This window comes from Ursus maritimus, unplaced genomic scaffold (genome assembly GCF_017311325.1).
Source record: "Ursus maritimus isolate PB19 unplaced genomic scaffold, ASM1731132v1 scaffold_1, whole genome shotgun sequence".
NCBI classification, from domain to species: Eukaryota; Metazoa; Chordata; class Mammalia; order Carnivora; family Ursidae; genus Ursus; species Ursus maritimus.
In genome coordinates, this window is record NW_024423343.1 from 76144987 (window position 1) to 76160290 (window position 15304).

Sequence of the window (15304 nt, forward strand, 5' to 3'; positions counted from 1 at the left end):
CTTGGACCTGTCCCGGAGCTAGCACGTAATCGATACCCTATGGACATTTTTGAATGAATGAATGAATGGGAAGAAAAGTTATTCTGGAAATTTATGCAGTTTCTCTGCTGCTGTTATGAGTTACTATGAGTATTTTGTTTGTAAAATGTCAAACTTTTCTGGAGAGAACATTGATTTGTGGAACTATGTCATAATATCCATAATAGAGAGGAGCAAAAATAACCCAGAGAGTTACTTTATCATTTTATATCACTCCTACAGGTAAAATACAAAGAAGACTATGAAAAGAATAAAGGAAAAGCAGATTATAATGTACTTCCTGCTTCAGAGAACCCACTGCTCCAGCAGCTGAAGGCGGCAGGAAATGCCCTGAGTGACGTAAGTACATTCTTGTCAAAAAGTGTTTTTTTAACCTTAGCTGCCAGAGAGATGAAATTTTGCTCCTGGTACGACTAAATGCGTATATAACTTTGCAAATACTCTAAGATTCTAGTGTAGCAGTTCCCCTGGAGCTGGTTACCCACAGGTAGACATGAGTGCCTCCGAGTTTGATGTGTGTCAGTTTGGGGGGGCTGTGGGTTTAGCTCAGTGGGCAGAGAGCACCTCATTTGCTTATGGGCTCTGGTGCCTGAGCTTCCATATGGGCAAAGAGTACTGTGTGGGAGATACATGGGATCTTAACACAGGCAGGAGGAGACTTTGAAAGGGGAGGAGAGAGAGAGAGAGATGAAGTTGAGTGTGTGCCCTGCCCTTGTGTTCTTGACGTGGGGTGAGAACAAGTGTCCTATGTCGCACAGCTGCTTCCGCTCACCTCCGCCATTCTCGGTACAGATCTTGGCCCTAGAAACCATCACTTGCAAACAGCATGACTTGAAAGATGGCTCCCAGAGTCTTCACAGGAGTTTCTACTTGCGAAATTGAGAGTCTGACCAATCCGTTAGATGTAAAATAGATTGGATCAGTGAGAGACTAGCAGCCCGAGACCACGTTGACTATATAAATAAAGAGGCTGAACGTGTGATCAGTTGAGTTTTCCCCTTGTAGTTACACTGTATTAAGCTTTCCCAATATTTGAGGATTATACATGGTTCTCTCTGCGGGTTAGTTCTCTTTTCTTTGTCCCTCAAATTAAGTCAGCACCATAGAAATGTGCACATGCGACTGAGGAACGGGGTGCATGGAGCGGGAGTGGCGGTGAGAGTCAGTGCGTCTGTCCAAATAGCTCTGTTGGGAAATCAGTGCAAAGCAGGTCTCCTGTTTCCTAGATAAAGGTCATCTTTATCAAACATCTAAAAGCCCGGGTTCAAATCTCCTTTGTTGATAAAGAGAACAATACAAAAATGTAAAAACCAAACAGCACCATCTACAATCTCAAAACCCAACAGGAGAAAGACCCACTTTCTCAGTTGCACCTTTCAAATCCAATAGTTGTTTATTGTTCTCGTTAGAGCTAAATTTAAATCCTAGCGGAGAAGAAGAGTGAGTGACTTTATCATCTGAGTTCTGGTGTATACCGTAGTTTCAAGATATACTATCTGTTTGTGTAAGAGGTTTTCCCTTGGTGGAAGGAAGAAGGGAGACTGTTTTTCTCAGCGTATACTAAATTTTTCGTGAAGGTTTATTTAAAAAAAAAAAAAATCCACTCTTGCTCAGAATATTCCTGTCTGCTGTGGCACCATCAGTGAGGGTCTGTGAGTTGGGGGAGGGGAGATGTAGCAGTTCTGAAACACAGGTTTCCACAACAAAGGGCTTGGTCTGAGGCAGCATACTGGTTTCTTGATATTTCGGTGACCGTTAAAAACCTGAGCTTTACAGTAATTGCTAATAGAAGAAACTTATCATTCACCACACCCCAATGTTTGATTGTCAGTTTTTAAGAGAGTTGACAGGCGATATCTTTTTTTTTCTTCTTCTTCTTTTGTTGAGTGTTGGGAAATACAAGTGTTATAATCAGTGTGGGAGTGACAGGAATCTGACTTCTTTTTTCTTTGACAGAAACTATACAAGGAAAACTATGAAAAGACAAAGGCAAAGAGCATAAATTACTGCGAAACCCCCAAATTTCAACTTGATACAGTTCTGCACAACTTCACGAGCGATGTAAGCAACCCCGTGGTTACCTCTTCTGTTAAGAAAAGATCCATTATTTCCCCCTAATAAATACATGAAATATGTTTTATCTTTCAGACTAAATACAAAGATTCCTACTTAAAGAATATTTTGGGACATTATGTAGGCAGCTTTGAGGACCCATATCATACGCACTGTATGAAAGTCGCAGCTCAAAACAGTGACGTAAGTTCTAAGACAATCGTGTAGCTTTCCCACTAACACGTCTTTAGGGTGTGAATAACGGTTGCAACCTTATATCTGATTTCTTTTCCTCATAGAAAAACTATAAAGCAGAATATGAAGAAGACAGAGGCAAAGGCTTCTTCCCCCAGACTATAACTCAAGAATATGAAACGATCAAGAAACTGGATCAGTGTAAAGATGTAAGTCTGTAGTATGAACTTTGAGCGTCCTGTCCTTTGTAGCATCTCGGGGTCAAGAGATACATACAACGTTAACACTTTTCAAATTAATGCAAGCAAGGAAATTGCAAGAAACACAATTTATTTTGTAGTAGATGAATTGATTTTTCCTATTGTCATCCATACCTTTCAAGTGCTGGTTCTAGTTCTTTTCCCCAAAGAAAGGTTATCGGAAATCTGAAGAATCAGAAAGTTTTTTGTACAGATGTGAAAATATCTCTCAAAAACACGGCAGTCTAATTAGAAAAGAGCCATGTGTTTGATTAATTACAAGTTTCTTTTCTTTTGGGGGAATGCGTTCTCCTTGCTTGGCCTATAGGTCAACTCGGATTTCACCACTAAAATGATTCCTTTTTCCCTCCACAGCATACCTACAAAGTCCATCCGGATAAGACAAAATTCACTCAAGTCACTGACTCTCCTGTTCTGGTGCAAGCCCAAGTCAATTCCAAACAACTGAGTGATGTAAGTTCCTTTAAATATGCAGGAAATCCAGTTAGGAGGGATAACTTATCACAACTCCGTATATAAAATCCAGTGACTTGTCACATTTGCCAAAAAAAGGCTAAGTAAGTTTTAGCAATTTAACTTGTCTATATTTGTAATCACCTAAAATATCTCCTTATTTAGTTGCCTTACATCTTGTCAGATGGATAACAATGATAGCAAAACGGTTCTAGAAGGGGAACTGATGTAGCTTACCGTCTGGGAAAGAACAGGAGTTCTTGAGTCAGACAAGACTGGGTGAAATTCCAGCTCTGTCGTTTACGACTGGCGGAGTAGGCAAATTGGTGAGCCTCTCTATGCCTCCTATTTCCCTTTCATAATTTGTGGTTGCTTTGAAGAGTAAGTGAAAGGAGATACGAGCATAGTAAATACCCTGGCCCAGAGCAGATATTCAATATGTGGAATGTCTCTGTCTCAAATAAGTTTTTGGAAAATGGAGTTTTTGAGGTAAGTTTTATCACATGAGTTTTAAGTATGAACTTCCAAGCTTGTGTTGAACTAAACAAAACAATAAAAGTAACCTCAGTCAATTTATGGCCAGAAATAAAGTCTTCACATAGAGTCTTAACAAACCGTAATGTATGAGGAGACATAACCAGGCTTATTAGAACATGTTCCCCAGAAAGTGAGCATTGACAATGGAAAGAGAGAAAAGGCTGAGTCTCAGAGTCCCGTGATTCTGAGGACCGATTGTGCTATGCGTGGAGAGGGAGCATATGTGGGAGAGCCACCTCCTTCCAGGACAGTCCTACCCCGGTGACAGATGTGATATCGCGCAGGGTGTCAGTAACGCAGGGTGGCCCACCCTAGCTCTGGACTTGTGTCTCGATCTTAACAACGTCAGTTGTTATTTAAACAAAATGTATTTTACATTTTATTTTATGAAATGTCCCACATGAGATTTTTGTATTTTGGGACAATTCTTCTTTAGAACTAATTGTCTCCTTTACTGTCTCTCTCTCTCCCTCTATCTCTGTCACTCTCTGTCTCAGCTGAACTACAAAGCAAAGCATGAAAATGAGAAGTTCAAGTGCCACATACCTCCAGATACCCCTGCCCTCCTCCAACACAAAGTCAATGCCTATAACCTGAGTGACGTAAGTTCCCACATACCATGCCGTGGGCTATCCTGATGACCTGTGCTTTTATTTCTGGATTGCTTCACTGAATAAACACTTCTGAGTTCAAATGGGAAGAACATTCAACCTGTGTATCATGTCCCTATGCCCCTGCTCACGTATCTTTGAATTCACCTTATAAATGCAGGTAGCAATGTTGTAAGTAGCTTCGTACAATCAGACAATCTTAGTATGTTTTAACCAACCCTCCAAATGCCCCCACTCATGTAGGTTTAACTGTGAATCACAGTGTTAGATATTTTAGCCATATATTCATTTATGTTATGCTATAATTAATTTTCACCCAGGACCTGGTTTTTCAGATACAGTTTCGTTTTATTTATTCCTCAGATGGGTAATGTGCCTTATTTCACACAGATGATGCTTATTTCTACATGTAAGTGAGTTTACACTAGGATATATAGGGTATTCAAAAGGCATTAAGGCCAAACGTCCGTTGCTACCTTTCATTTTCAAAACTTAATTTCATAGAAAAGTCAAATTCCCGTTGGAGGGGAGATCTCAATTTCTTCAACAATTCTATAAATAAGTACTAGATTATCCAGCATCAGTGAGTATTGTAATGATTCAGGAAATAACCTTTTCAGAGGACTTTGAGATCAATGAACGTGCTGTCTTTAGATCACAAAAAGTAAATTAATGATAGAATATTTGTGCCCCTCTGTGACATACTCAGTGTTAGGAATCAGATATTAGTATGGTCACTAAAATTAGGTTAATTTGATGAAAGATTCTAATGGTGAGTGGAGAACCTTGATCTTGGAAAATTAGAAGCTTCAGCTTAAAGAGAAATAACTCATATGCGTGATTTTCTGGACAATCCATTTATTTTGTCTTAAGCCAGAGTATTGAGATACTCCTTAGTCCTAAATGTGTGATAACACGTGTATCATTTTTGCCACTTCCTTTGTTAAAATGTTTCTGTCCAGAATATCTATAAGCATGACTGGGAGAAGAGCAAAGCGAAGAAGTTTGACATTAAAGTGGACGCCATTCCTCTGCTGGCAGCCAAGGCCAACAGCAGGATCACCAGCGATGTGAGTGTGGCCTGGGCACCTGGGCAGGGGGCCCGCAGGGACGGTTCTTGGTGGGTGGGATCTGGCACGTGTATGATGTCTTTACAGGTGATGTACAAGAAAGACTATGAGAAAAATAAAGGGAAAATGATTGGATCCCTGAGCATTAATGATGATCCCAAGATGTTGCACTCTTTGAAGACGGCCAAAAACCAGAGTGATGTGAGTGTCTTTGTATATCACCCTTATTTTCAGATGTGGCTGCACTTACTGTTTAATATAATTTCAGATGGAACGTTAGCCTAAATGAAATCTCAGATTCAGGACGACAAGTCAGATGCGAAAGCCCAGTGGTAAAAGATGATTAAGTGCCTAATTCTTATGATGTCTCTGTACTTTGAGACACCAGTGAATATTGTAAATGTTTCCTTAATCTTTTTTTAATGCCATCTGTTTAATTAGGGGGAAAACATACTAGCAATAGCATTTTCTTTATTTTTCCTAGAGAGGGGCTTAATATTTCCCTATGTGTAAACACATACTCATTCCATATCATGATCTGACTTCAGGGACTTTGCAAAAATATGTACAGAGAAATAAAAGGAAGAAGTGAGAAAATCAGGCCAAAGACCAATAAAGTAGGAAAACTAGAAGAAGTATAACCTCAAGAACAAAGGATTTTAAGAATTTTATGAAATACTGATCTCATTTTAAAGACTAAAATATTAAAAATAAAACTCTTTATAAAAATTGCTTCTCTAATTCATGGCATGAAAGAAATACTCCCTATTCTGTATCATTTATAAGTATGCTTTTCTTTACTGAGTATATTTTTGAATTTCTAAACGGGAGAATGAAGAAGAATGTGTAGAAATACGTGATACATAAACAAAGTGGAAAAATCATCTTTTTACATATTATTACTCTAAAGAAAAATATTAGATCTCAGTGAGAAAAGCCAACTTCCAAAGGTATTGTAAAATGTGTTTTCATCAAGGGCTGAACTGAATACTTTTCTAGGCAGGACTGTGCCTACGTATCTAAGGTCCACTTTATACCTTTTACTTAATTTTGCGCTATTAAACAATTCATTTTCTTTCAAACGTGTTCAAGTGGGAAAGATTATTTTAAGACAAAAAGTTGCTTAGACAGCAGCCTTGGCATACTGCGGTACGTTCTGGCTGAGAAATGTGAGCAAAAGTAACACTGGCATATATATGGATATTAGCGGACTAGATTCTTCAAGACACGAACCTCTACCATATTCGTTCTGCCTTTTTTGCCTTGTGGAAAATAAATGCTGAAAAATACAAAATCTGCCTATTTCGTTAAGTATCGCAATGATGGGAATGGCTTTTATACCATGAGATATATTTTTCTTTGGTTGATATTCTTTCTCCTTCGACAGAGATTATACAAGGAAAACTATGAGAAGACAAAAGCAAAGAGCATGAACTACTGTGAGACCCCTAAGTATCAGCTTGACACTCTGATGAAGAACTTCAGTGAGGTTCGAAAGGCCGCGGTTACCCCTGGGGTTTGAGGGCTTTTCTTCTGTTTGCCAAGTAACATACATAATCGACATATCTATCAATATGCTTTCTTTTTCAGGCTAAATACAAAGATTCATATGTACAGAATATTTTGGGACATTATGTAGGCAGCTCTGAGGACCCATATCAAATACACTGCATGAGAGTTTCCGCTCAAAACAGTGACGTAAGTTGAAGACCGTTTTTCTGTCTCTCAGTGACGTTATTTGGGGGCAATAACAATCCTGATCTATTTTTGTTCTTTCTCATTATAGAAAAATTACAAAGCAGAGTATGAGGAAGATAAAGGGAAATGCTATTTCCCTCAGACAATAACACAAGAATATGAAGCAATCAAGAAGCTAGACCAATGTAAAGATGTGAGTCAGGGGCCCTGAGTTCTTGAAATGGGGTTTGGGATTCGTGTGCCATCTAGTGGTAATTTTAGCAGGAGTTTAAATGCTAACATCTAGTGGTTTGAAACTTTGGGTGGAATTGGGGAGCACGAAAATTACTGTGAAAAAGCCTATTTGTTACAAAATAGCTTGTGGTTTTATAAATCTTTACTTCTAGTAGTTTATATACACATGGATGGGGGAGGCAAAATAGGGAAATTTCTGAGAGACAGGTGTTCATTTATTTAACGAATTTACATGAGGAGCTAGCTTGTGTCAGACACCATCCTTGATGCTGGGAAAGAAGAGGGAACAAGGTGGGCTGCCTCTTGGGGAGCATGCATTTGAGAGGGAGAGACAATAAAGAAACAGAAAGAAGAAAGATACCGGACAATGATAAAACAACACATGTAGAATGATGCTACAGAATTAAGATAGAATGACGTGGGAGAGAGAGACTGGATGGGCACCATAGACGGGGTGCTCAAGGAGCGTCTAAGGCAGGAATGTGCAGCCATGCCAAGATCAAGGTGAGAGCAACTGGAAGAACAGCCTAAGGGGAGAACACACTTGGCACTTAGGGAATTGAAAGGATGAGGGAGCTGAAGGGTGCTGGAGAGGGGGAGAGGAGTAAGAGGTGAAATGGTAGGCGATGAAGGGAGGGGGGAGATTCTGTAGGGTAGGGCTCATCCGCGAAGGCACAGTTTCGGTTGAATGCAAGTCCAGTGGAGAGCCATCGTAAGGCTCCAGCAGGAGGAGAATTAATCCGGTTCCTGACTTGCAGCATGGAGACCAGTTTGGAGGCAGTGTCAGGAGATGGAGATGGAGAGAGAGAAAGTAGGAACATGTCAACCAGGTTTTCAGGAAGTAATCTCTATTTTTAACTGGAAACTTTTTATAAGACGGTGTATATGAACAAGAATATAAAGGTACATTATGAAATTTCATGAAAGAATATCTTTTCTAGCATACATACAAAGTTCATCCAGATAAGACCAAATTCACGGCCGTCACCGACACTCCTGTGCTGTTGCAAGCCCAGCTTAACACGAAGCAGCTTAGCGATGTAAGTGCCTTGATTTGCGCAAGCGTGGATGACCTAGAATGCTGTGTTTATTTGAAATGTACGCATTTTCACTTTAGCTTCATGGGCTCATCTATCTATCCAACAATGTCATTTTTCAAGATTTGTTTAATAAAATGCAAAGGAAACTGCTAGGTCAAATTGCAGCCTTAGGGAAAATGGTGTTAGACAGTAATAAAAATAATATTTCTTCAATAAGTCTCCAATTTTTAGTGGGAAATTTGTCCATTATGGTCTGTCACATACCCAAAATGATGCATACTAAAACTTCATGGCACCTTAAAGACAACAAAAGTATCCGTGTAGGTAACAAGGGAAGCATTTCCCATTCTTGAGTTTGCTGGTGAAGACTTTACAAAAAGACAAAGAGTAAAGAAACAAGGCAGACATCAGGCAGTAAGAAGAAAACTAAGACGGGGTGATAGAGAATTCAAACAGAATGATGTGCGAGACAGTGAGTGGGGGGACACTTCCAACTGGGTGGGCAAGGAAGATCTAAGCAGACGGCCCAGCCATGCGAAGATCAGGGGAAGAATAGCAGTGCTTTTCGAACATTCACATCCATGTGGGTCACCCAGTGATTCTGACGCCGTGGGTCTGGGGGGATATGCTGGCCCTAACACGCTCCTCGGTGATGTGGCTGCTGCTGTGGGTGGACCACACTTGGAGTAGCTGAGAGTAGCACAGCCTTCGCAGGAAGGAAAATACACTCTATCCTACTCTAAAACGTGCTTTAATATCACAGGGAGCTCATCTGCAATTGGTAAAGAAGGAAATGGCATCAGTATAACCCAGGAGTCCTATTCGTTCATTATGCAACTTTTCTAGCGTATTAACAGTTTACACCACAAGAAAGAACAGCTAAACCGTAACATCACTGACCCAGCTGAACTTGCAGGCAGCAAAGGAAGAGGGTGCTGTATGCAGTGCCTGGCCACCACACGCTCTTCTCGTTGGTGTGGCTAGGCCACGGGCTCTGTTTTGGAGGTGCTTACTACACAACATTCAGTCTCGTGCATTCGCCTTTGGCTCCAGAATTCAACAGCCTCGTTCTCTCTTTATACTCCCTGCCTTCCACCTATGTCACCTTTAAAAATTTTAAATAAAGGGCTATATTTTACATTTTTATTAATACAAATGTATCTTTTTAACTGTGCTAGCATATTAATTATTTAGAATTATTACTATTTCTGTTATTTCTCTGATGACAGAATTTAATAGACTTCGAGTGTTCCTGTCCTGAGGCACAGCCTAAAAGTTTAGATCCAACAATGAGTTTCCCCACATATACATTGTGATAGCATTTATGAAATGGCAACCCAAATTGGATTACACCACAATCCTGAAAGAGGGCGTGAGGGTCAAGGCCCTGTAATGGACTTTGACTGCATAGACTGCCTCTTTGAGGCATCTTTCAAAAAAGGGTAGAAATAACTTCGCCATTTATATACACTTGAGAAAATTCTGACCCCCAAACTGTTTGGATCTCTTCTATTTGTTTTCCAGCTGAATTACAAAGCAAAACATGAAAGTGAGAAGTTCAAGTGCAACGTACCAGCAGATGCTCCCCAGTTTATCCAACACAGAGTCAATGCCTATAACTTGAGTGATGTAAGTATTAAAGCCACAGAAATCTATGATTATGTGCACATGAGAAGAGGAAATGTTATGGGTATTTAAAAAGACCAGATAAGGAGTTATGCAACTAAACAACTGTGGCGATTGCTTCCAGGGTATAAGTGGAGCTTTTAAGGCCTAAATGCCAGGAAGGCTCTTAGCTATCCTATTTCATTTTCCACAGTCTCTGTTGCCATCAGAAACCCTCAGCTAATCTCTAGAATTTTGCAAGATCTCTCCTATAAATGTCACATCTCATCTCCTCCAAGTGGTTGTTTTTTTACACTGTCCTTCATACATCAGCGTAGCAGAATCTTTAGAAAGCTCACAGCATATTTAAAAAGTGTTTAGTATTATATGGTGGTAGATGGGAAGCTGGATGACAGAGTAATGAATAATTATACTATCATTTGGTAAACATAGTATTTGTAGGTGAAATAAGTCAACATATAAAAATTTTCAATCTCTTTCTTATTTTTACTGGATGAATCTGTGTTAGATGTTGTTCTTACAATTCTTCTGATCAAATTTTCTGTCCAGAATATCTATAAGCATGACTGGGAGAAGAGCAAAGCGAAGAAGTTTGACATTAAAGTGGACGCCATTCCCCTGCTGGCAGCCAAGGCCAACAGCAGGATCGCCAGCGATGTGAGTGTGGCCTGGGCACCTGGGCAGGGGCCCGCAGGGACGATTCTTGGTGGGCAGGATGTGGCACGTGTGTGATGTCTTTACAGGTGATGTACAAGAAAGACTATGAGAAAAATAAAGGGAAAATGATTGGAGCCCTGAGCATTAATGATGATCCCAAGATGTTGCACTCTTTGAAGACGGCCAAAAACCAGAGTGATGTGAGTGTCTTTGTAAATGTCTTGTTTTCAAGGTGGCATCACTGTTAACATGCCCAGCAGTGGTAGCAAGTAAAAGGATTCCATATCCACGGGCTCTGTCCTGTTCACAACAAACTGCTGGGGATAAACTTTAGAAGTAGAATGATTTCCCAGATTCTTGTACCTTTCAGTGTTTGAGGAGAGAAATTACTGGTTTATCCTTGGTGTCCATTTCACTTTGAAAAATGTATGTTTTAATATTTAATAGAATATTGATTTTAATTCTCAAGGCTTTTTGGAAAACAACACTATTTTCATATTTTCTTCTGAGTGAAAAATAACCTTTAAAATGATGGCTTTAAAATGGTCTTTATATTAGAAGAAGATCAAGAGTCACAGAAAAAAATCTTATTGTTAACTCTCATTGTTCTTTATTGACTTTAGCAATTAGTACTAGTATAGTTTCAAGGAAAACACTCCATTGATTATAGGCCCCTTTGAGAATCTCATAAAAGACTTTGATCATTCATCTAGAAAAATGAACTTTTTCTTCATGCATTTTGTCTGAATTTCAGAGAATTTATAGATTCCCTAAGGCTTGTCTATGAGCCAACTCTCATCTTTTGGTTAGAATTCTTGCTATAGAGGAGAAAACATCTATTGCAAATTGCAGCATATACTGTGTTTCAAAAATGTTTAGAGAATTCCTTAAGAGTGGTAAGAATGTTCAACATAGCTTGCAAATATTTTTCATACTTAAATAGAAGGATGTTTGTATCATTTACTTTCATTTCAACCATGTGTTCACATCACGATCTATATATACCTTCTTTAATTCATTTTGTATGTGCTGTATAGTCATATGGCAGTTTAAAACACCCTGTATTCAGTAATTTTCTCTAATGACTTCACACTGAATTATATACAGTGCTCACATACATCATATTATATTTTTCACTAGTTCCTTATCCCTTCTCAATTCAAAAGGTTATAGCTGTCTGTTGACAGCATATGTATTATCTTTTGTTCTTTGTCCGATCACAGTACCCAGTAAAACACTAAGCACATAGCAGTGTTCAGTGAATACTTGTTAATTGATTGATATTGGCACCCAAAAGAGCTAGTCAGTGATGAATCATTTTCACATACTATCCAGGCTAAATGCTAAGCTGCAGATACAGAACATGCATAGCTTTTAAAGAGAATCTTTTAAAGCCGTTTGGACCTTTGACAACATTTTATATATGTAGATATGTGTGAACTGGTATGAACACGAACAAAAGAATAAAAACGATTTAGTCAAAAACACTTCCACACATCAATGTTGTTGCAACATTGCTTTATCAGTTTATTTATTTTTTAAAGATTTGTTTATTTTAGAGAAGGAGAGAGAGAGCACGAGCAGGAGGGGCAGAGGGAGAGGGAGAGAGAATCTCAAGCAGACTCCACGCTGAGCGTGGAGCCCAACATGGGGCTCAATCCCATAACTCTGAGATCATGACCAGCACTGAAACCAAGAGTTGGACACTCAACCAACAGCACCACCTAGGTGCCCCTATCAGTTTCTTCCTCCCTCCCTCCCTCCCTCCCTCGCTTCCTTCCTTCCTTCCTTTTTCTTTTTCTTTTTTTTAAGATTTTATTTACTTATTTGAGAGAGAGCAAGAGCGTGAGCAAGAGAGCACAAGTAGGGAGAGCTGCAGAGGAAGAGGGTGAAGTAGGCTCCCCACCGAGCAGGGAGCTCGATGTGGGGCTCCATCCCAGGACCTGAGCCAAAGGCAGACACTTAATGGACTGAGTGAGCCAAGCGTCCCCATTTTATTTCTAATAAAGAAAAACTGTATTTTTTTCACTGTTCTTGTGCACTGTCAGAAAGTTTCCATACTTTATTTTCATAAACCAGAGTCTAGATTTTACAATTAAGTGCTAAATTTATTCAGAGAAAGTGCCCACAAAATATTTAGAAGGAAGATCACATTCCCCGAGAAAGCTAAAAGATCAGATCGTTTGCAAAAGGAATTTCTACAGAAGACTTATAAGGCACCTGTATGCTTGCTACCTTGGGTCAATCTTTAATGCTTCTGTGATTATGGGGGGATATAATGGGTTTAGAATTTTCCTACAGGCACTGGTTCAGAATTTTTCTCTCTGTTAAGGTAATTGGTGAGTGGACATGATGAAGCTGGGACCTTGACCTAATTAGCACCCTAACATTCCAGACAACCAGCCAATGAAAGTGCCTTCTGAGGCCCAGTCAAGACATTTGGTTTATGAGAACACTGTAATAAGTGCCAAGGTTACTTTAATGGCTCAGTTTCACAGGCTTTTCTCCTTTGAGGTCTTATTACTGCTGCAATCTGAAGCTTCTTTTAAATTGTTACCAAAATTAAACTTGGTATGAAAAAACCTTTGGGATTCTCAGTGGAGCTTATTTACTGTCAAAAGTAGAATAATCCGGTTGAAAAAAATCAGTAGCCACTTAAAGATGACATTAGAAAAGCCAAGTAGTCAAGTGGACAGCTTTATTCATGAAGTAGTCATTTTATAAAATCAGAAGTATGAAATGATTGTCATGTGATTTTCATCAGTTAAAAAAATACTTCTTTATTGGAAAACAATTCAAAGATTAGATGACTTTCATAAAAATAATGCTTGTTAATGGTCCTTGAAAAACCTTGTGTTAAAATAAAATACATGGCTGACGCAGAAGTTGTGGCCCACTCCGGATGCCTGACAGTCGCTCTTTGACCGAAAAAGAGATTTGATAAGCTACGTCCACAGTTGACTTTTTTGGAGGCAAAGTGTTCAATGATGTGTAACATAGGAACATATTTTAGGAAAAAATACCCAGATGTTGGAATGTGCTTTTGTAACTCGTGTTTGTTGTTTGTGAGAGATTTCTGTGCTTGTCTGGAAATCCATAGAGGATTTGTGGTAATAAATGGAAATTTCCTATTCACAGCGTGAATATCGTAAAGACTATGAAAAGTCAAAGACTATCTACACGGCACCTCTTGATATGCTCCAAGTCACTCAAGCTAAGAAATCTCAGGAAATTGCCAGCGATGTGGACTATAAGCATATCTTACACAATTACAGCTACCCACCCGATAGCATCAACGTGGATCTCGCCAAGAAGGCTTATGCACTGCAGAGTGATGTGAGTAATCGGGCTTTCTCGAGTCCCTCTTTCTAAGGTGGAAACTGAAATCATCTTTAAGCAGAGTGATGTTTTTGACAATTCTCAGAGTGTTGGCATTGTCTTCTGTATGTAGCAAATATGTAATAGGAAAATGACCCTTATGGCTCAATGAGAGCGTGCCATTCAGAGTTAGAGACCTAGGTCTAGCATGAATTCATCACTACATCCCTTTCGGAAAGCTATCAACCTTGCCGAGTCTCGAGTCTTCCTTGTAAAATTGGACTAAACTAAAAGAATTGTTTTGAGAATTTCAGTGCATGCAAAATCCTTAGCTTAGTGTCAGGCCCTAGTGAATTCTCAGTAAACATTCACTATTCTTATCTTCATTACTATCACAATGATCTCATTTATTGTTAATAATTTTTTACATAGATAGCTATCTTGTCTGAAAATAAAATATCTTCTACCATTTACAGCATCAATTTTCACAATCACCAAGGTTTTTTTCTGCAGATGAAAGCTTGTTTAGGCAACTTAATTTGAGCTACATAATTGAACATTTCATCCTAATAATTCTATTTTTTTTAATGTAGTGAACACATAACATACACATAACATAAAACTTGACATCTTTATCCTTTTTAAGTGTACTGTTCAGTAGCAGTTAATTGTATTCACGTTGCTGTGCACGCGGTCTCCAAAGCCTTTTCATCTTATAACATTGAAGCTCTAGAACAGTTAAACAACTCCCTGTTTTCCCCTCCCCCCAGCTCCTGGCAGCCACCCTTCTACTTTGTTTCTATGAGCTGGGCTACTCTATAGACCGCATATATGTGGAGTCATTCAGTCTTCGTCTTCTTGTTACTGGCTTGTTTCACTTAATGAAATGTCCTCAGTGTTCATTCATGTTGTAGCGTGTGTCAGAATTTCCTTCCTTCTTGAGGCTGAATAATATTCCATTGTGTGTGCATAGCACATTTTGCTTATCCCTTCATCTGTCAGTGGACGTTTGGGTTGCTTCCATCTTTCGGTTGTTGTGAATAATGCTTCTACGAACGTAGGTGACCAATATTCCTTTGAGATCCTGCTCTCAATTCTTTTGAGTATACACTCAGAAATGGAGTTGCTAGATCACATGGGAATTTTATTTTTAATCTTTTGAGGAACCACCCTCCTCTTTTCTACAGCAACTCTACAATTTTAAATTCCCATCACTAGCAATCCCTTTTTAATGCATTATTATTTATTTATTTTACTTTGCTACGTTTCTTTCTCCCAAGTAGATTGGAAGCCTCTCAAAGGCAGGAACCAGATAGTTTCTTGATTTTTCGTTCCAGTTAAAAGGCCCACACTAAAGAACAACAATTTGAATTTTGTATCTAGAATATAAGTTTTAGGTACCACCTATAGCAGACAATAAGAGGAGCCTGTTATTTTACTTATTTATTTTTTTAGAGAGCAAGAGTGGGGGTGGGGGGTGGGCCAGAGGGAGAGGGAGAGAGAGAGTCCCATGC

General features: G+C 39.1%; 1 protein-coding gene across 1 annotated transcript in view; it reads left to right on the forward strand.

The window, feature by feature from the left end:
- NEB (nebulin) overlaps positions 1-15304 on the forward strand; it is a 271288-nt gene that overhangs the window by 76526 nt on the left and 179458 nt on the right. Inside the window, exons 15-30 of the mRNA XM_040644991.1 lie at positions 262-378; positions 1996-2100; positions 2188-2295; positions 2391-2495; positions 2901-2999; positions 4034-4138; positions 5110-5217; positions 5305-5418; positions 6605-6706; positions 6808-6915; positions 7004-7108; positions 8091-8189; positions 9714-9818; positions 10365-10472; positions 10559-10672; positions 13611-13808. Coding sequence (XP_040500925.1) covers positions 262-378; positions 1996-2100; positions 2188-2295; positions 2391-2495; positions 2901-2999; positions 4034-4138; positions 5110-5217; positions 5305-5418; positions 6605-6706; positions 6808-6915; positions 7004-7108; positions 8091-8189; positions 9714-9818; positions 10365-10472; positions 10559-10672; positions 13611-13808 — 1800 coding nt within the window. The remainder of the gene's footprint in view (positions 1-261; positions 379-1995; positions 2101-2187; positions 2296-2390; positions 2496-2900; positions 3000-4033; positions 4139-5109; positions 5218-5304; positions 5419-6604; positions 6707-6807; positions 6916-7003; positions 7109-8090; positions 8190-9713; positions 9819-10364; positions 10473-10558; positions 10673-13610; positions 13809-15304) is intronic.